Source organism: Ailuropoda melanoleuca, chromosome 11 (genome assembly GCF_002007445.2).
Source record: "Ailuropoda melanoleuca isolate Jingjing chromosome 11, ASM200744v2, whole genome shotgun sequence".
NCBI lineage: Eukaryota > Metazoa > Chordata > Mammalia > Carnivora > Ursidae > Ailuropoda > Ailuropoda melanoleuca.
The window spans coordinates 45183455-45205103 of record NC_048228.1 but is presented as its reverse complement, the minus strand read 5'-3'; the positions used below and the strand labels follow the sequence as shown (position 1 = coordinate 45205103).

Below are 21649 nucleotides of genomic sequence, written 5' to 3'. Positions count from 1 at the left end.
GTCCAACCTACTCCCCAAAAGGCACCAGTTATAATATATAGCCCTCACTTTTTAAATATATGTAGGTAGGCCTCTATCTAGCTCAGATAAACTTGGGGGTTTTTTTGTTTGCTTTTTGGTTTTTTTTTTTTGCTCAGATAAACTTTTTAAGGACATTCTGTATTGAGCTCTGAGAAGTCCTTCCTTGTCTGATGATTCTTAAAATTTTCCATTCTTATTGCCTACCCCGTTGTTCCCCCTTCACTGAAGGAAAAAAGGCATTCTTTTCATAGTGAAAGTTTATTTTTGTGTAATACTTTTGATTTTCATATTTATTAACTCATTTAATTTTCAAAACTGGTTTTGGTGGAGATAGGAGTCAGAGAGGGGAGAAGCCAACTCCTTGTGAGCCTGTTGTACCCGGTTCTCCATCACCCTTCTAAAGAATGCGTGGATAGTCAATAGCCCTGTCCTCAGAGGCCCTCATGGGGCCTCCCGGGACCTCTTCCCAGGGGATTCCATTTCAGAAACACAGATTTCTTTCCAAAGACACAAGTCTTTAATACCGAAAAGGGTTCTTTGTCCTCTGAGTGTGTACATGAGGGGTTCATTAACTTGATATTCTTTTCAATGATTCATTATATGATCTTCTAACAAGTTCCTTTTCTTAAGTCTAAAAAGTGTGGAGCTGACACCCTTCCCTGAGTAAAGAGAGACTAAGACATGTAGTTTGGACACTAGTGGTAATCACAGCAGTGGGACCTGGATGGGACTTTGGAGAGGAGCCATGGTCAGGCCAGTGTTTGGCAGTTCACATGCTATGCTCCAAGAGGCTGGCTGACTCCTGGGCTGGGCCTCGTGTAGGTCTAAGTCATTACAGGTTCGGTTAAGCTCATGAGATCCCTGCAACCAGGATGATTAAGCTCTGGGATCTGGCTCTTCAAACTTAAAATAAAAAAAAGATCTGATTGATAAACTGTTACCATAGTCTATTAATTTGTACTTAACCTTTATGTGCTTGTGTAAAATGGAATAATAGCATCTGTTTCATAAGGTTATTATGAGAATTGAAATGAGATCATTAAGACCATTCATTAATCGATTCATTGAATAAATTTGGAGTGCTAGGTAGTTCAGGGAGAAGGTCCATGCCAAAGCTATGGGTTTTGAGAGTCATCAGCCGTAGATGGTATTTAAAATCTTGAGATTAGATGAAGTCACTAAAGGTTGACTATAGATAGAGATGGGCCTGGAATAGTAAGGGCTCAGTAAATGTTGGCAGTTACTTCCACTATTACTACTTGTATTATTTGTTTTATTGCTTGTATTATTGTATTATTACTACTATTTATTAGAAATGTTACAGAACTGCCAGGTGAACTGAAATCTCTCATTTTCTTAGTACAAATATATTTTGTACTAAGAAACCAAATCTTTATTAGAAATTTCTGTAGAGACTATCAGGATTGGGGAGTTCGGCGATCCCAGTGAATAGTGCTCCCCAAAGTCATCCATCTACAGAGCTGGATGGGCCTAGCCATTGGGATTCGATAGGCTAGATTTGAGTCTTGCCTTTACATTGTATCAGCAATGAAACCTTTTAGAACCTCAGTTTCTTCATGTGTTCAGAGGGGTCACTTTGCAGGAATGGCAGGTGGATGCAAAAAGGTAATTGTCAGGACACCCGGATGGCTCAGTCGGTTTAGCCTCTGACTCTTGATTTCAGCTCAGGTCATGATCTCAGGTTATGAACTCGAGCCCCGCATTGGGCTCCGAGCTGGGCATGGAACCTGTTTAAGATTCTTTCCCCATCTCTCTGCCCCTCCTTCTTCTCTCTCTCTCTCTCTCTAAAAAAATATAAAAAATTATCAGTTTCTTTCCTTTCCCTTCCACTGCTAGGGGCTTGGACTTCAGGCCAATCAGGTTTCCTTCTTGGAAACTCCAGAGGTACTGATACTCTGTCCCTGTGCCTCTTTTTTAAACCTTATCCCAGCTGCTAGCCCCTTGTAACGATAACCTTTCCTTGTGTGATATGATTCATTGCAATTAATTAGATTATAGTTTATCTTTCTTTAATTAGTTTAATCTCAGTGGGATTTAGAAGACACTTTTTTCTTACCTGGCAGTGCGTTTATTCAGATGATGAAATCTAATGTTCATAAAGGTTTCTGCTTTCAAGGGGGAATGGTTACATCCCTGCTTACCCCATTGAAGATAGGGACACCAAAATTATAATCTCTGAGCTCCTGTGCCCCATGTAGCAGTGAGAGCACCAAACTTTTGGTAGTTCCTAGTATGGTCTTCAGGAAGGATATTTAAAGAACAATTTTAAAACTTTTTTTTTTTTTTAAGGATTTTCTTTATTTATTTGAGAGAGAGAAACAGAGCATGAGCTGAGGGAGAGGCAGAAGCAGACTCCCCGCTGAGCTGGGAGCCCGATGCGGGGCTCTATCCCAGGACCCTGGGATCATGACCTGAGCTGAAGGCAGACGCTGAAGCAGCCACCCAGGTGCCCCTATTTAGGAGAAATTTTAATCCCACAAGTGCTGAAGCTGTCTAACAGATGGACCACTGCCATGAAGTAGTAAATTTCCATCGTTGGAAGTGTTTAAGCAGGTACAAACTTCCAGTTATACAATAAGTAAGTTCTGGGATGTAATGTACAGCATGGTGACTAGTTAATGATACTGTTATTGAATATTTGAAGGTTGCTAAGAAAGTAGATCTTAGAAGTTCTCATCACAAGAAAAAATTTGTGTGGTGTTGGTTGTTAACTAGGCTTATTATGGTGATCATTCTACAATATTATATGCATCTGTCAAATCACTGTTGTACACCTGAAACTAATGTATGTCAATGATATCTCAATTAAAAGAGATTATACGCTGTCATTTAAGAAAATAGATAACCAAAAAGCAAAACAAAACAAAAAACAAGAAACCAGAAACCTTTATAAATGGCCCTGTTCCCCTCAATTTTGTTCTGTGCATTAGATATTCCCCAGAATGGGATTATGCTGTAAATTTGAAACCTGTTTTATTTCTTATTTAGAGAATGTGATTTGTTTCTAAGACCCAGCAAGCCACTTAATTTTCCTTTGCTTTTTATCTTCTGAGATTAATAGAAAAATAGTAGTCCACCAATATTGCCTTTGTGTTGTTTAATTTTCTGGCTGAAATAGTTTTATTTATTTATTTATTTAAATACTTTATTTTTAAAGATTTTATTTATTTATTTACCAGAGAGAGAGAGCATGAGCATGGGAAGCAGCAGACAGAGACAGAGAGAGAAGCGGGCTCCCCACTGAGCAGGGAGCCTGATGTGGGGCCCAAGCCCAGGACCCCGGTATCATGACCCCAACCGAAGACAGGCGCTTAACCAACTGAGCCACCCAGGAGCTCCTTATTTTATTTTTGTGTTAAGTAGGCTCCACGCCTAGTGTGGGGCTTGAACTCACAACCCTGAGATTAAGAGTCGCATGCTCTACCGACTGAGCCAGCCAGGCACCCCTGGCTGAAAAAGTTTTAAGTTCTCAAATACTTTAAATCATTTGTTGTACTGTGTGGTTCATTGGAAGGCTTTTAAAATAGTTTCTTAGATAGCTATACTCTAAGTATTACCCATTACCTTTTTATTATCCATTTTCCTCAAAGGAGACTTGAGTAAACGTTATAGCGACTCTTTTATTCTTATTGATTCTATGACCTTTTTATTAAAACAACCACTTGACCGTAAAGCAGATCCATATTTGGACTTCTAAACATTAATGAGGCAACTTCTTTAATTAGATGTTCAGAGCTGTTGTATCCCTTAAGGAGCCTTAATGGAGCTCTTTCAGAAAGCTACCATTGAGCTGCGTGGAGTTGCATAGTATCCCCTCCAGCATTTAGTGGAACTTAGTCTAGTCCCCTGAAAGACAAATACTCTTATTTAGTTCTATGGCCTTTTGTTATGTGTACTACTAAACCATAACAGTCCCTTAGGTGCCTGGTGGACTAAAAATATTTCACACGTTTATAGAACCCTGGGTTTATTGCAGCATTTTTTTCATACTGTAGTATTCTGAAATTACCCGTAAATGGATTATGACTGAAGTTAAAACATTTGTCATCACAGTTATTTCTGGAATTACTTTTAAAGCCCGAAAATGTTCAGTGGGCAGTGTTGGGCAATAAGCACTAGGTTTACCAAGTCTATTTTTAGAGCGTTCTTACCATAGCACATAACATTCATATAATTACTGGCTTTTTAAAAATAAGCAACTTGAAGGGATTTTATTTATTTTATAAAATAGCTTGCTCAAAAAGTATGTTGAAAGAATAGGATAAAGTCTTCATAATTTAGGTATTTGCCCCATGTACCTTTATATGGTAGAAGTCTGCTAATACGTCTACCCCACAGAGTCTTGATACTCCACGTGTTATATACTAAGTACTGCCTTCGTTGCCTAGCTTGTGTGTTTGCTCAGTGCAGAGGGGGAGTTTCATATCTAGAGGAAAGGGGCAAATTGGATGATCAGGAATTCTGAAGTAATCTCTGACTCTTAAAGCTTTTCCTAAAAGTTCAAAATTGTTTGAAACCTTGCACCTTTACCTCTGTGAGTCCTCTGAGGAGAGAGGCTGTGGTTCATAACTGTTATCAGAAGTATCTGGCACTCAGCAGGTCCTCAGTAAAAGTTGAATGTGTGAGTTCATTGTGCTTGTGATTTATCCTCTGGGAACTTCTCTGCTATTATTTATCACTAAATTTTGGGCAAAGGTGATCCTTGCCTGCTGAAATGTTTGTGCTGGAGAATATAATAAGTGGTAAGGTCTATCTATCTATCTAATTACTGCAATGACCTTGCTTGGTATTATTCCCGTTTAGCAGATGAGAAAACTGAGGCTTAGAGAGGATAAGTTGAACACAGCAGTAAAAGACAGAGGTTAAGGACTTGGCCTCCCAGGATTCACAGGCTCTTCATAAATTATTTTTGGGATCAGTGAAGCTGGGTTAGGAAATTGGGCTTTGTGACGCACAAAGTAGTATAGCACTGCATCTGTTTTTATGCCTTTTGAGTACTTCAACTTTTCAGTTACTGGGAGGCCCTGAATCTAACCAATAGTTTCCCCCAGGAATGTTTCCAGTTGTGTGAGAACTGGGGAATAATGGAGACAGAACTTAGGGGAGAATGACCAAGTGAGAAAGAAGCAGGTAGAGGATGAGCAATCAAAGTTGACTTGTTTTTTAATTGTAAAACATTTTAAATAAGGAAGAATAAGGATTAATGTAATGACCATGCACCACCACAAAGCTTATTAGATTTATACAATTTTGTTTCAGATCTTAAAACATTACAGATATAACAGACTCTTGAGTACCTCTCATTTTGTGTTAGAGTTTCATTTATATGTTAGAGTTTATATTTATGTTTATAATTTCAGTACACTGATTTTTAACTGCTGTATGTTGTTTTAGAGTATGAAGGAATATACCTGAGTATATCTGTTCTCTAGCTGATGAAGATTTAGTTGCTTCCATTGGTTTTGTTGTTACACCCACTACTGCAATAAACATTTTTTTACTTTCTTCTTTGTGCACATGTAGTAGAGTTTGTCTGTGGTACATGGCTAGGAAAAGACTGGATGTGTGTGCATAAAACCTTCAGGTTTTCCCTATCTTCTCCAAAGCATTCTAGAGTGGGGAGGCCAGCTTGCAGTCCTACCACAGTGCCTGAGTGGGGAAGAGATAAGTAAGTGAAAGGCAGGATAAGGAGGGGCATGATGTAGGACACTTTGGGAAAACCAAGTCTTTAAAGAAAAGCGGAAGTATATCAGTATGGTAAAAGGAATCTCTTGCAGAAAAAGCAAGCTGTCAATCTCAGCTCTTCATTTTCCTTCTTTGAGATCAGGAATGAGTTTTTATTGTGCTTAAACAAGGCTGTTCTGTCAGGTACGCCGAACAGTTTGCTTGATTACACTGTACGCTTTTGAATCTGCTGAATGATCCATTACTTACTGGAATGCCACATGAGAACAAGCAGATTTGAATAACTTCTTTATTTTTACTAGGGCAGGTGAAATTTGAATAACGTATTATGAAGAGAGGTAAATGCTTCAGCTCTACTATTTATCTTTTTTTGTTGAAATCTAGTTGACACACAGTATTAAATATTAGGTTTCAGGTGTGCAGCATAATGGTTGGGCATTTATATACATTAGGAGATGATGACCGCAATAAGCTTAATTACCGTCCCTAACCATACAAAGTTATTACAGTGTTCTTGACTGTATTCCCTATGCTGTACTTTATATCCCTGTGACTTATTTATTTCATAACCAGAAGTTATAAAGGGCAGTCAGTAAATACTTGAATAAATAAATGAGTGAATGAGTTTAAATAGACTTCTTTTTTTAAGTTTTTATTTATTTATTTGTCAGAGAGAGAGAGAACACAAGGAAGGGGAGCAGCAGGTGGAGGGAGAAGCAGGCTCCCCGCTGAGCAAGGAGCCCAATGCAGGACTCCATCCCAAAACCCTGGGATCACAACCTGAGCTGAAGGCAGATGCCTAACTGACTGAATCACCCAGGCGTCCCTAAATAGATTTCTTGAGTTCAACGTGATTATAGAATTTTCCTTAAAATATAAGAGCTCCTCTGAGTTGTATACTTGGGGTCTATACTCCTGGCATATATTAATTTTCTGGGTTTTTTAGACGGGTAATTGCCAGGACTGTTGCAGAGTCATCACTCTGGATTTGTACAGCTTTCTGCTCTTGCTTGGCTTGTCTGACCCACTGCACCGTGTTGCAAGTCTTGTTTGGCTGCCATCCTCCTGTCTCCCCACTAGATTCTTAAGCTTATTGAGAAAAGGGACTCTGATGTATTTATCTTTTCTTTTTTTTTTTTTTTAAGATTTTATTTATTTATTCGACAGATATAGAGACAGCCAGCGAGAGAGGGAACACAAGCAGGGGGAGTGGGAGAGGAAGAAGCAGGCTCATAGTGGAGGAGCCTGATGTGGGGCTCGATCCCATAATGCCGAGATCACTCCCTGAGCCGAAGGCAGATGCTTAACCGCTGTGCCACCCAGACGCCCCTGATGTATTTATCTTTTCAATTCCCTTTTCCATGCCCCACTAGTAGACACTAAAAAAAAATTATCGAATGTGCCACATTTGATTTGAAAAGGTACATATGCTCAGTTGTAAGTACACAAAAATTTTGACCTAAGAGAAATCACCTTGCCAATGTATGGATTACTGACAGGGTATTTATCTTTGAATTGTCTTGCCCATCACTACCTTCTAGGGAGTTGTGTAGGGAGTCTGATTACCAAGAAAGAATCATGGTGATCAGTTTTGTTTTTTTTTTAAGCATTTGTCATGTATGGACACCACTCTTTCAGCATATATTTGAGTTGTGTACAAGAGCCAAGTACTATGTGTGTATCAGCGATACAGCTGTGAGCAAGGATCTCTGCCTTCATGAACCTGTGGTCTAGCCATCTAGTTCAGGAGTCAGCAACTCTTCCTGTAAAGGGCTGAACAGGAAGTGTTTAGACTTTGTGGACCATGTGATCTTGGTTACAAGTACTCCACTCTACCATTGTGGCCTCAGAGTAGCCACTGACGCCGTAAGCAAATGAGTGTGGCTGTTTCCAGTAAAACTTCATTTACAGGGGTGCCTGGCTGGCTCAGTTAGTAGAGCACGTGACTCTTGATCTCTGGGTTGTGAATTCAAGCCCCACAGTGGGCTTAGAGCTTGCTTAAAAAACAAAAATAGAGAAATCTTCATTTACAAAAACAGGAGGTAGACTGTCTTTGGCCCACAGGCCATAGTTGGCTGACTCTTGACCTAGTTCGTTTGTTCCGTGGTCTTTGTTTCTATTTCACTCCTATAGCCACAGCAGAAATTTTCATGTTTTCCATGTAGTTTTCAGTGGCTTACTGGCTTCAGTTAGCAAAGGTGAGACTGTTGAAGAACTTGATCTCATGCAAATGACTAAAGTTAATTCTTGTTTGTTTGTTTTTTAACTTGTTTATCCAGGACATTTTATTTCCTTACATCAAAGAAAATGTTAAAGAATATCTGCAGACACATTGGGAAGAAGAGGAGTGCCAGCAGGATGTCAGTCTTTTGAGGAAACAGGTTGGGGCATTGCTCTCCCATTGCTTCCACATTCCCAAGTGTCTGAGAATTGAGGATGCCTGGAGACTCAGATGTGCTCTGAACATACTGCAAAAAAAACGCTCTGGATTCACAGGGCATGGACGTTGTGGTGACTTGCCTGCTTAGGAATTCACAGTACATAATTAAACGGCCAGATCATGGCAGTTGATTGTCTCTACAGTTCCCTCTTGGTGGATTCATTTCGATTGCATACAAATGTCATGTATTTTTAAAACTAAGCTTTTTCTGGGTAGTGTGCAAGAGATTTTGGTGCCATCTTACCACATTTTTCATTCATGTCTTCAGTGATTCTCCAGTCTCTTCTGCCTCCTGGCAGGAGCCCTGCTGTTCCCTGCACAGAGCTCCTGGGGCCTCACTTCCACGCAGCCCTGCAGACCTCACGCCCCGCTCACACTAGGCCCAGCCTTCATCTCCCATGCTGTTCTGCTCTGTTCTCTGCCCGGCTTACAGTCTTTTTTTCCTTCCACATTCTGTGCTATAGAACTCCTGTTCGTTTTCTTCTTCAAATTGTTTCTGTGGCAAAGATTTACACACTCTGCAGGGTGAACCCTGACAGTTATTTTCTGTTTCATGTTCTGCATCAGATGATGTGGAATGCTCTAGAAATGTTTTAATGGTTGGGAGTTGGGATTGGAAATATAGCCTTTGGGCCATGGGGTATTTGGGTTTGTTAAATGTTCTAGGTAACTCTGGGTTAGTCTGAAACACTCCCCTCCCGTAAGCTTTCTGCTGTCTCATTTCTTACTGAAATTACACATTCCCCCATTATAGTATATACATCATTGGTATTTAGAAATTGGACATATACTTCGTCACAGAGTCCTTGTTCTAAGTAGCTGTTAGGTTTTTTGGGCAAAATGAGGAAAACTGCAAGATATTGAGAAAGAACCAACCCCAAATATTGCTTTGCTAGCTTCTTTTCATTGAATCCAGGCGTAAACGGATTTTGTTGACATTTTCTTTGTTTCTTCCTCGGTTCATTATAGTGCAGAGGAAATGATCACATTTAAGTGAAATCCTGGTTTGTTGATCCCTGTAAGTGAATCAACACACTGGGTCCCACTATATCATTTTATCATTATATGCTGTCTCTCTCCTCATGTACAACATGTCTCTCCATTTAAATTTCAGCTTTAGCAATATAGGAAAGGTGAATTTATTTATTAATAAATTCACATTTATTAATTATAATCCACTTTCCTTTAGTAATCATTCATATCAGTCCCCACAGTGTAAGATACTTTAATTCGTAACAGTGCTAGATGCCACTGGTAGTTGGAGAGAGTTGGTCCACTGGGTTTTTGGGTCTCATTTCAAGTGATCTTTTTTAAAATAAGTAAGAAACAAACTTCATGTTATTTATGACTTAAAGGCTGAAGAGGATTCCCATCTGGATGGGGCTGTTCCTATCCCTGCTGCATCTGGGCATGGAGGAGGTGACCCGCAGCAGATGATCCAGGCTGTGGTGGATAACGTGTGCTGGCAGATGTCTCTGGACCGGAAGACCACGGCGCTGAAACAGCTGCAGGGCCACATGTGGAGGGCGGCATTCGCAGCTGGGCGCATGAAAGCTGAGTATGTAACTGCTCAAGGAACTCGAAACATTTCACCAGCCCTGAAACCCAGTACATTTTCCACTGGTCCTCCCTTTACAGTGTTGTGTGATTAGTCAACTAGATAAAAATCAACATTCTTTTTATTTTATTTTTCTAAGATTTTATTTATTTGAGAGAGAGCGTAAGAGAGAGAACGAGGAGGGTGGGCAGAGGGAGAGGGAAGCGCAGGCTCCCAGGGAGCTTGATGCGGGGCTCCATCCCAGGACTCCAGAATCATGACCTGAGCCGAGGGCAGACACTTAACCAACTGAGCCACCCAGGCGCCCAGCATTCTTTTTATTTTAACAAGCAAGTGTTTGTTTTGTTTTTTCAAAGCCAGGATAAAGCATTCCACCCAGCTAAGTTCCCCAGAGCAGCATGGCTGGCTTTGTGGGATGGTTGAGGACTTGTACCCCAGTTTAAAACAGCTTCCTAGAAAATAGTGACTTCTTTGAGCTTGGGCATATTTGATCTTTAGCAGACAGCACTGTCCGGGCTCCTTCTCAAGACTGTTAGGTTACCTGCTTTCTGCTCTGCTAGAGAAGGAAGAATGCTGTGAGATTAATTTCCGTGTCATTTTGGGATTACTCAGAGAGGCAGCAGTATTGCTGCTGATACAGCAACTTCCACAGACCCTCTGAGTCTGGGCTGTGGTGTTCCTGAAAGCCTTCCTGCCGAAGGACACTTGTGAGTCTTGTGTTGCTAAGGAATCCTTTTTTTTTTTTTTTAAGATTTTATTTTTAAGTAAGTAATCTCTACACCCAACTTGGTGCTCAAACTTATTACCCCGAGATCAAGAGTTGCATACTCCACTGACTGAGCTAGCCAGGCACCCTGCTAAGAAATTCTTAGTAAGACACTGCCACTAAGGATTTTAGGCCATTGCCTGATGTACACCCTGAGATCCAGGACTTCTTCTAGTTGCTATATTTCTTCTGTTTTTCTGTTGAATGAAATGCCATTCCTTTATTTATGTACCTTATAAGGGGCTTCCACTTTTTAATATATTTTTTTAAAGATTTTATTTCTTTGAGAGAGAGTGTGTGCAGGGCAAAGGGAGAGGAGAAGCAGACTCCCCGCTGAGCAAGGAGCCTGACTCTGGGCTCATCTCAGGACCCAGAGATCATCACCTGAGCCGAAGTCAGATGCTTAACCTTAACTGACTGAGCCATCCAGGCACCCCAGGGGACTTCCACTTTTTAATATTTTATTTTTTTTTTTTATTCGACAGAGATAGAGACAGCCAGCGAGAGAGGGAACACAAGCAGGGGGAGTAGGAGAGGAAGAAGCAGGCTCATAGCAGAGGAGCCTGATGTGGGGCTCGAACCCGTAACGCCGGGATCACGCCCTGAGCTGAAGGCAGACGCTTAACCGCTGTGCCACCCAGGCGCCCCTTCCACTTTTTAAAGGATGCATTAGAATTTCAGGATAGGCCAATCCTCTGGGAACATCTGCTAGTTCACTATATAAAACACTGAAGAGTGGAGCTGAGAGAGGATACTCGAACTAATTATAGTTAGTCCTTCCTTCTCTTGGACTGGTTTCCTTAATTATAAACCCAGGTACTTGAAATAAGTTATCTTAGACTTCTAAGCCCTGAATTGGAGCAATAACAATCTACAAATTGAATGTAGAGAAATCCTGTCTCTGTAATCGCAAAATAGCACACAAAGTAACCCACGATTATGTGTGCTGGTTTCAAACTAGTTGATCTCTTTCCTTCAATTAGTGTAATCTATTAAACTGTTTCATCCAGTAGGAGACTTCCCTGACATTTTCCAGTTAATCTTTTAAAGATGACTGGTTCCACGTTCCAAGTTCCTTTTGCTTCTCTTTTCACTTATTTCTGTGATAATTCCACCACTGAATAGTGTAGAACTGGGAAGCAGGACTTAGTGTCAGGAATCAGAAAAGCTAGACACTGTTTGCTGATTAGCTGATGTGAGATGGTACAGGTCTCTTAACTGATTGTTATGTGATTTTTTTCTATATTTTAAAACTTTAGGTTTTCTTAGTTCTTAAATGGAGTTCCGTTTTCTAGCTAGTCACATATGAATAGCTTTGAATCCTCAAATGTTTTTCTTGTAGTTGTTTGGGAGCAAATCTTTTTAAAGCCATTTCCATGCTTTCTGAAGGCACACTGGACATAATTTAATTTCTTGTCATGAATCACATTGAAGATTACATAATTGTTACTTGCTTTTTTGAGTGCCTTGGGAATTTTAAAAAGCACTTTCTTATTTCATCCCTTCTTTGTAATCACTTTTTACTGTTGTTAGTGTGGCTGCCTGTCAGAAACTGTTCTCGCCACCTGAATTGTTGCTTCTAATCCACTGTAGTCCTGGAACTCCAGTGACAGGCTTGTCAGCTCAGCAGGAGTTTGCAGTCTCTTGGAGGTGCTTCTCATGGCGACCCTCTGGACTCAAACAAAAGAAGCTTGTTACAGCTATTTTGACTGGTTTTCATCAGGCTCGATAACATGTTCCCGCATTTGAACCTGATGGTCTTTCCTCTAGGTTCTTCGAAGATGTAGTTCCAGCGGTCCGGAAATGGAGAGAGGCTGGAATGAAGGTGTATATCTATTCTTCAGGGAGTGTAGAGGCCCAGAAGCTATTATTTGGGCATTCTACAGAGGGAGATATTCTCGAGGTAGGTTACCTGATTACTCTGTTTTTCTGACACTATCAAAGCATGAAATAATGATTCTTAAAGGAATATCCTACAGTTACAAGCTAAATCAACATTCCGATCACTGCATGCATATGCTAAGCAGGTGGTAAAGGGAAGTGGATAAGCTGGGAGTGCATTCCAGGGAAGGGTGAAATGTTTTCTGTCATACCAGTCTTGGCACCGGAGATTCTTACGCTGTTGTGAATAACGATCACCAGGGGAGTTTGTTAAAAGCATAGAGCCCTGGGCCGTGCTTCCTAGCAAATCTGCATTGGCAGGTCTGGGATGGGGGGGCAGTCAGGAATATATATATGGATACGTAATACAGCTAATAAGATGTGAGCTGGCTTGGAAATCAGCTGTCTTGCCAACATTAGATAATTGTCAGCTCAGACGAAACTGATGGCCCCGTTCTTTTGCTGGTTTCAAGTAGCAGGTGAGCAGTACAGGAATGGCACATGCCCCATCCGAATGCATGCACACGAACACTTCTATAACAAAGCAGAGTGCAGGGTAGAGTCATTTGTTTCTGGCACTTTGGAGAGAGAATGGATTTTATTTTAGCAGAATCCTCATTCTTCTGTAAGAGAACTGGGTGTGTTATTAAACAATGATGTAATGTTAAGGCCACCTGTTCCCTTTCTTCGTAGATGAGAAAATTCTTGCCAGCCCCTCTGTCCCACCATCCCTGTGCCGTCTGGAGGACGGGGCGGGCACTGGGAAAAGAGCAGGCGTTTAGGACTTTAAAAAGAAATGCCAACTAACTGAATACTGGCTGAACTTAGTGATATGTAGGTCACTCAGCCACCTGTCTTTTAGATAAATATTTATTGAGCCTCTACCGCGCACATAGAACACTGGCTTTGGAGATGTCCTATTCTCATTTTAGTACTGTCCTGTGTTTTATCTTAGTTTAAATCAAATATTAAGTCAAGAATAAAACCCTTTAAGTATGGGTATACAGATAACGTGTATCTCCTCTGAAATACAGATGTAAACTACTCTTTTGTTCTCTCTGATGGAACAGACAGTAAGGTGATAGTAGATAATACACAGTAGTTACTGAATTCATTGGTAAAAACGTACTTCCTTATATACCTCTAGCTCTTGCCTAACAAAATAGTACAAAAGCTCAAAGGTCAGCAGCAGAGCAAGACAGTTAAGTAGCAGCTTACTAATGAGGCAGATTAGAGAAATCTGTTCATTCGGGGATCAAAAGGACAATGTTCAGCACCTGTCATTGGGAGTGAAACCCAGTCCAGTAAGTAATTTGAGTGTAAATAGGGTTTTAAGGATAGAAAGTCGGGCATGTATATTTTAAAAGATTATGGATATAAAATTAATGCTAATCAAAGAAAACCAAATAAATTATAACATGATTTTATATATATTGAATTGGTAGTTTTCTTCTAAATGTTTATTTCTTTAAAATCTTACTTTGTTTTCTGTAGCCTGCATAAAGTCCTCTCAAGTAGATTTTCAGGGATTATTTATTGAGGGGACAAAATCACTATGATTGTTACGTATTTCAGAGTGGATGGAGGAGAGACCAAGGGGTCGCATTGCAAGTGTATTTATAACATCAGTCTTTTCTTTCCCTGTGTGCAGCTCGTTGATGGGCACTTTGATACCAAGATTGGACACAAAGTGGAGAGTGAGAGTTACCGAAAGATTGCAAGCAGCATTGGGTGCTCAACCAACAACATCTTGTTTCTGACAGATGTTACTCTAGGTGAGTAACCTGACTCCTTATATTGTATCCTCCAGGGTAGGTGCTGAGTCTGGCCCTGCAAACACATGGCCTCTATAAAGAAAGTGTATGTGGACCCTTGAAAAATGAAACAGGTTTATAAAAAGAAACCGTGAACCAACTGGTCCATGTTTTTCTCCATTTCCCCATCCTTGGGGGTAGTGTGTGGGCAGGTGGCACTGGAAGGACTAGATCTCACTGTAACTCTTATCCATGGTTCCCCACCCATCCTTTTGTACACACACACAGACGAAATGGTAAGATAACAAAGGACAGTTTAAGGGGTGTCATTGTGGGAAGGAGCATGGGTGGCAAGGGTAGGAGGGTAGGTGCATGGTTAGTTAGGGACATAAAGTTATAGTGGCCCTGATCATGTGTATTTAATAACAATGACATGAGCTAAAAACCAAAAAAGAAACAAAAAGCTACAGGGAAGGAGAACTCACTTTTGCCTCTTTGCTGTTGCAGTTGATGAGCCCTGCCCCAAGGTGAGTAGGGGCTTCCTCTCCACCCGCCCGCAGGTGATCTCAGTCCCCATGCACCCCTCATGGTCTGAACCTCTGGCCTTGTTGCGTGTGATTCACCTGTTGAAAGATAGACATCTTTTTTACCCAGCATGGCCCTCTTTACTTTATATGGTACGTTAGCAGATGCATTATTACTTTAAGGATTGAACGCATGTAACAGTATACACTGTACTGTATCGGTAATTTAAGTGAGTTCAAGAGCACTTTTGACCAAATGTAAAACTCACACTCCAGCTCCTGTGTAAGAATGTAGATCTTCTAGAGAATTACAGCAGGAAACTGTAGTGAATGAGGAAACAAACAGCAGCCAGTGAAGAGGTAGTGGGTGCTGGCAGAAGGTTGGGCTCTGGTTCTCCTCTGAAAGCCTCTGCTTGGTAAGGCTTTCCCACACTCTCCCACCTGGCTCCAGCTTTGGATTGCGTGCTCATTGTCCTTAGAGTTTGTGCATCTCCCAGGGGGCCTACTTTTGGTGTGTTTATAATTGCATCTGTATTTGAGGGCAGTTCTTTATAAGTGTGTTCTTTCTGCTTACCTTGGATCATAAGTTTCACCTTCCATCTACCCCAGAGCAGGACTTTTGTGTACCGTGCGGCTGCCCTGACATATTATGTCTGGGCCGGCAGGCTGGGGAAGGGCATTTAGGGAAAGAGCCTGAGGGCTGGGTGCTCTCTTGCCTGGTTGGCTCCATGTGAGTCCTGGGCCCCTTGGAGTCTGTAGGCTGTCTTCCTCTCTCTGGCCCTTCCTATCTTGTCGTGGAACTAGAGTCTCCCCTACCCACTGGGACTTCAGAGATAGGGCCCCAAAAGCAAATCCAAGATGCTGAAAGGGTATCTTACCAGAGGTAGTGTGTGTGAACTGCATTCTTTCTCTGCTGCTGACCTTTGAGCTTTTGGTCTGTTGTGTTAGGCAAGAGTTAGAGGTATATAAGCAAGTACTGATTTGCTAAGTCGTTTAAAAAAAATCTAGGGGTGCCTGGGTGGCTAAGTCGTTAAAGCATCTGCCTTCGGTTCAGGGCCTGATCCCAGGGTCCTGGGATTGAGCCCTGCATCGGGCTCCCTGCTCAGCAGGTAGCTTGCTTCTCCCACCCCTACTCCCATTTCCCCTGCTTGTGTTCCCTCTCTCGCTGTCTCTCTCTGTCAAATAAATAAATAAAATCTTAAAAAAAAAAAAAAAAAACTTAACCAGCATAGATCATGTAATGCTTTCAAAAAGTTATAATAATGTTTTCTAGAGAAAGAAGAGTTAATTTTAACTGACATACAGTAGACATTTAGTAATCGTTAATGTCTTCGTTAAATTTCTGGCCTTGGTGAATGTAGACTGAAAGTTCTGATCTGGGTAGATGGTGCCACGTCACAGCCATTTGTTGTCTTGAGTTTGGAAACTCAGCAGATAGCATGTCATACGTGTCTTGGCTTGGGTCAGCTTCAGAGTCCAAGGGTTCCTACAAACTGTTGTCTCAGTTTTCTACATCCTGGAAAACTTGACATTTACTTTCGGACCGCACTGAAGGAGAGGAACAGACAGACAAGACGCACGGGCACACTGCTTCAGGGTTCCCTGTGTAACTAGGTAGCCAGGCCACATAAACGTAACCATTGGCGAGCATCAACCTTGACAAAGCCGTTTCACCTGGTCTCTACCCTGAACTGTAAATATTTTCCTATCTTATTTCTTTATAGAAACTTCGGCCAATTCAAAGCTATGATATACCCTCCCTTGTGAATGGCTTCTCGGGGCTTAGAGTGGTGGGATGAGTAGCTTGCTTTACCGTCTCCGTAGGTTAAGGGTGTGAAACATAGCAGGCCCTATGAGGAAGGATGATTTGAAGACCTTTTACTTTGTTTTGTTCCTTATGGAAAGGAGATAGGCCTTGCTCTGCTGAGGTTAGCTGCATTCATCTGTGAACTGCTTTTCTGTCATCATTCATCTGAAAGGGGCTGGTGGAGATGCAAGGCCGTGTTTTACCCTCTATTTAATTTCCTAGCACTTTGGATGATAAGTTTCTGCAGGCTAAGAATTAGAGAACTGCTTTGTGGCTGGAGCCCCCCACGTAACCAACCTGTCTTGAGTATTCTGGGATTGAATGTGTTGTGATCCCCAGGTCTTCACCCCATTCCTCACGGTTTGGCTGCTATTAATTATAATCCCTGCTCTAGTAAGATCACGTACAGGTTCTTCATATTCTCACCTTTAGCCACTTTTTTTTCTAGTTGTTATCATAGTACATCTATAATTTTATGTCTTTCTCTTTTCAGTTAAGCCATTTCTTTGGGCTGCAGTCCCAGAAGCTATTCTTAACTTTAGCGAATAGAGATAATCCCCAAATCAGCCTCAAAACAAAATTGGCTTTCTCCAAGGTCTCTGCACAGAGGTTTTGTTCTTGTCCCTCATCTTCTGCCAGCTCCACACCCATTTAGGCAGTAGGGCCAGAATTGGGCTCATGTGTAGCTGGGATGGGGCCACGCAGCTGGCTGCTTGCGTTGTTCTTTTCTATTATTTCTGATCCTCTGTTTTTGGTACCACATGCCCAGACTCCATTGCCAAGGCAGAATGGAGACTAAATTGATATCCCAAATAACATCCCAAGTATGAAAGAGAGATCCGAAAGACTTTCTCTTGGAGGAAAGGAGGGAGGTCCAGGGTTTTAAGTCAGTATTATGCCAGCAGGGCAAATAGATTCTTAGGGACAGCACTTGCCCGGTGGTGGCCTAGGTAAGAGGCTGAACGTGCAAAGCCGCTAGCTAGTGTCAGGTCCCACGTGGATCACGATAGCTAAACTCATTTGGGATGGTGGGTGGCTAGTCAAGAGGAAAGCTGTGCTTGAGGCAGTCAGGCTAGGGACTAGGGATGAGGGGAATGGCGCCTGCAGAGTTTGCCTGGAGGAAGGCATTGCCACATGGTGAGGGGATGGGTTAGCACTTCGTTTGCTCTGGAACGGTGACAGCCCTTTTACAGGAAGAGAAGCTAGACTCTTGAGGTGGGTAGGTGGAAGAGACCGCTCTGCCCCATTTACTGTCTCTGGGAACTTTGTATCTCTCTTGGCACTATTGCCCTTTAACCCATTCGGAAGATGCGACTGTTTTCCAAAGGTTAGGAAGCCAGTGAGGTTTCTTATGACACCAGATCTAAACGCCATAGAACATGTGTCAGATTCTTTGCCGTTTTGCTCTTTCTGTTCAAATATACCACATCTGACCTGTGTCCTGTCTCACTTGCTCCATTCTTCCAATATTTGTATGTGTATTTTATGTCTGCGCAGAATGCCTCCTCTCTTGCCAGTCTTTTTTCCTTGAAACTTCTGATCAAAACTTAACTTCTGTGCTGAGAAGTCATGTGTTAAATCGCAGATCCTAATTCAGTAGTTCCATGTTGGGGAGTTGAGATTCTCTGTTTCTTTTTTTTGTTTTGTTTTTTTAAAGATTTTATTTATTCAGAGAGAGAGCATGCTGGGGGGCGGGTGGGAAGGGGGAGGAGCAGAGGGAGAAAGAATCTCAAGCAGACTCCCTGCTGAGTGCAGAGCCTGATGTGGTGCTCAATCCCATGACCCTGAGATCAAGACCTGAGCCGAAATCAAGAATCGGATGCTTAACTGACTGAGCTACCCAGGCGCCCCAAAGATCTGCATTTCTAACCAGCTTGCCGGTGATTCCCCTGCTACAAGTCCATAGGTCACATTTGGAATAGTATTGCTCTAGAGCAGAAGTTGGCAAGCTTGGGGGCACCTGGGTGGCGCAGTCGTTAAGTGTCTGCCTTCGGCTCAGGGCATGATCCCAGTGTTCTGGGATCGAGCCCCACATCAGGCTCCTCTGCTGGAATGGAGGCCTGCTTCTTCCTCTCCCCCTCCCCCTGCTTGTGCTCCCTCTCTCCCTGGCTGTCTCTCTCTCTGTGTCAAATAAATAAATAAAATCTTTAAAAAAAAAAAAAAAAAGTTGGCAAGCTTGTTCTGTAAAAGGCCACATAGTGTATTTTAGGCTTTGCAGGCCCTACAGTCTCTGTCATACTCTTAAACTCTGTCCTGGTGGTGAGAAAGCAGCCATAGGCAGTACACAAGTAAACGGGCACGACTGTGTTCTGATAACATTTTATTTACAAAAGCACCGTGGCAGGTCATCCTCTGCTCGCCCTTGTTCTAGAGCACAGACGGGAGAGTCAGGCTCACACTTTCAGACTTTAGCTCTACCAGTCACCAGCTCTCACTTTCCATGTCTGTAGAATGGGGATAGTAGTACTAACTACCTCAGGGTTGTTGTGAAGATTTAAATGAGAATGGGAGCTCCATGAAGGCAGGAGCTTTGTTTTGTTCATATAGGTCTGTTCCTAGAAGAGCACCTGGCACATAGTAAGTGCTAAACTAATATAAGATAGTAGCCGTTATCTTTCACATGGAAACAGCATGGAGAGAGGAATGTAACCCAAAGCATATTAGAGCTATCCCCTAGTATACCTGGCTTACCTAGTTTCTTTTTACTAGTCCTATTTTTCCTTTACCATGCAGTCATTGATCTTAAGGCGCTCACAGTCTAACAAGAAGAGAGACAACAGATCATAACATGTCAATTCATTTAGTGGTGATAGAGCTAAACACAAAGCGTTAAAGGAGCACATGGCAGTAGTTCTGGAAGGCAAGCTATTTGAGCTGAATTTTGAAGAGTAGAAATTTGCCAGGCAAAAAAGATGGGGAGGCTGGCCAGGGGGTAGGACATATTTGGGCTCCTGATGTGACAGCAGGAGTTTTGGCCTGATTGGATCACGGGCTTCCATTTGTCCCGTCTCTACCTAACTGGTATTATTACTGACAGCCTGACTTTTGGGAAACACTCAGTTTTCTGTGGGACTGATGAGAGGGAATGGAGGAAAGTCATGGACAGAATATGACTCTTTCCTTCTGCATTCGTAACTACTTAATAAAAGCTCAGACGTCTAGGATACACAATACACTATATTCCAGGACAGGGAAGTCTAGACCATTCTAGTCTGTCAGGTACAGTCATATATTTTTAAACATTTTTAATTATGGAAGTATTACATTCACATAAAAGAAAGAATAACATACTCAGACCCACATATGCCCATCTTCTAGCTTCAACAATGATCAAATCGGGGCCAAACTTGTTTTTCCTTCCCCACATGCCCCCGATTACTTTGAAGCAAATCACAGGCATCACATGCTGATGTTTCTGACACGTACTTGGATTCTCATAGAGGCCAGCGCTGCCGAGGAAGCGGATGTGCACGTCGCTGTGGTGGTGAGGCCCGGCAACGCAGGGCTGACGGACGACGAGAAGACCTACTACAGCCTCATCACGTCCTTCAGCGAGCTGTACCTGCCCTCCTCAGCCTAGACCGGGGCCATAAGGAACACCAGCCCGTCCTCACAGACTTCTCCCTATAGTCTAGTTTTATTCTAATGGTAAAAGTAACGTACTTAAAAACCATATATACACACACATAGGTATGCAAGTGTATATATGCGTATGTTTGAATTGCCTTCCTCAGGCACATAAGTGAAAAAAAAAATCTCCGTTCAGTGAAAAGGAAACTTAGTTAAAGATGCTTTCTGTGTAGAAATCATTTGAAACCACAACTCTAACCCTTACTGAGGGCAAAATGTAGCTGATAGAAGAATTACCACAATGCAGATCACACGTGTTATGTTTATCAAGTCATGTACCAACATGGAAAGGTACGTTCAAGAAGTTACTCAGAAGCCTTGTTATTTTAAAAACTGGAAGTCTTTCATAGACTTAGTCCTAATAATAACTAATTCCCCTTTTAAATTATGAATTAGAAGATTATGACAGCTGGATTTCAAAATATTAGCCTCCCTCTGTACAAAAGACAAAGCCTATTTGTTTCTGCTCTGAAAGAGAGCAAAATTGGGAAAGGAAACTCATTTGAATCTTGATGAAGCAAGTGTCTATTACTGAAGAAACTTGAGCTAATCATTGTGGTTCCCCTATCTAGGCCTTACCAATAAAAAAGGTGCATTGATGTAACAGCTAAAATTGGAATGTGATTCTTAATGTTTAACAGAATAGTCCTAATCCTGCCAGTTATCATTATGGATTTTATAGTTGCCTTTCTAATACTTTTTAGCACAGTTTGAGAATATATGTTGCTATTTACTATTGAAAAACAAAAGGTTTACTGAAATCATTCCATAAGACCCTTCCAGAAGAGCCCTAATAATGTAATATTTTCCTCTGAAATGGATGTGAAGAGTGTAAATTTTATAACAGCATTATTTATCCTGGTTCAATCCAAATGGGATGTCATGTCAGTTTTGTGTCGTGATTAATAAAAACATTTTCTTCTTCACTCAGTTTTATGTAGGTTCCTGAACCATTCCACCTAGCCATAAGCAAAAGATAAACTGAAGAGAGATTGAGAAAATAAGAAGAACTTTATTTTAGTTTTTGCCTTAATCTTGTGTGTGGATGTGGGGGGTGTGTGCGTTTTAATGCAATGCCACTGGAAAATCATTGGCTATTATATGATCTCATTGGTTATTATTTCATTTGGATAGTAAGCATTCATGTTATGAGTGGGGTTTCTTAGATTTTTGAGAATCTTACATTTGAGATATATAACATAATGTTTGAAGGAGGCGTGTTTCTTAATCAAGAAAAGCTGTAATGAATCCTGGAGGAATAATTTTGGGGATGCCTTGAATATGAAAAAGTATTGCAAATTTGAGAGGACAGGGAATACAAAAGACTTTACGCTGATAATTTTTATCTCCCAGGAACTAATTAAGAATTCTGAGGACTGGGGCGCCTGGGTGGCACAGCGGTTAAGCGTCTGCCTTCAGCTCAGGGCGTGATCCCGGCGTTATGGGATCGAGCCCCACATCAGGCTCCTCTGCTATGAGCCTGCTTCTTCCTCTCCCACTCCCCCTGCTTGTGTTCCCTTTCTCGCTGGCTGTCTCTATCTCTGTCGAATAAATAAATAAAA

General features: G+C 41.7%; 1 protein-coding gene and 1 non-coding gene across 6 annotated transcripts in view; one reads left to right on the top strand and one right to left on the bottom strand.

The window, feature by feature from the left end:
* ENOPH1 (enolase-phosphatase 1) overlaps positions 1–21017 on the top strand; it is a 32497-nt gene extending 11480 nt beyond the window's left edge. For 3 of the 5 annotated variants that reach the window (XM_019794544.2, XM_002912474.4, XM_034671627.1), the window contains exons 2-6: positions 8007–8108; positions 9523–9725; positions 12262–12394; positions 14024–14147; positions 19898–21017. In XM_019794544.2, the coding sequence (XP_019650103.1) occupies positions 9601–9725; positions 12262–12394; positions 14024–14147; positions 19898–20037 (522 nt within the window). In that variant the 5' untranslated portion in view covers positions 8007–8108; positions 9523–9600 and the 3' untranslated portion in view covers positions 20038–21017. The remainder of the gene's footprint in view (positions 1–8006; positions 8109–9522; positions 9726–12261; positions 12395–14023; positions 14148–19897) is intronic. The other 2 variants (XM_034671626.1, XM_034671628.1) reach the window with 1 other exon arrangement.
* Positions 3412–3484, bottom strand: TRNAK-CUU. Its single transcript has one exon. It is a non-coding gene; the product is annotated as a tRNA-Lys (tRNA).
* Positions 21018–21649: the final 632 nt, after the last annotated feature.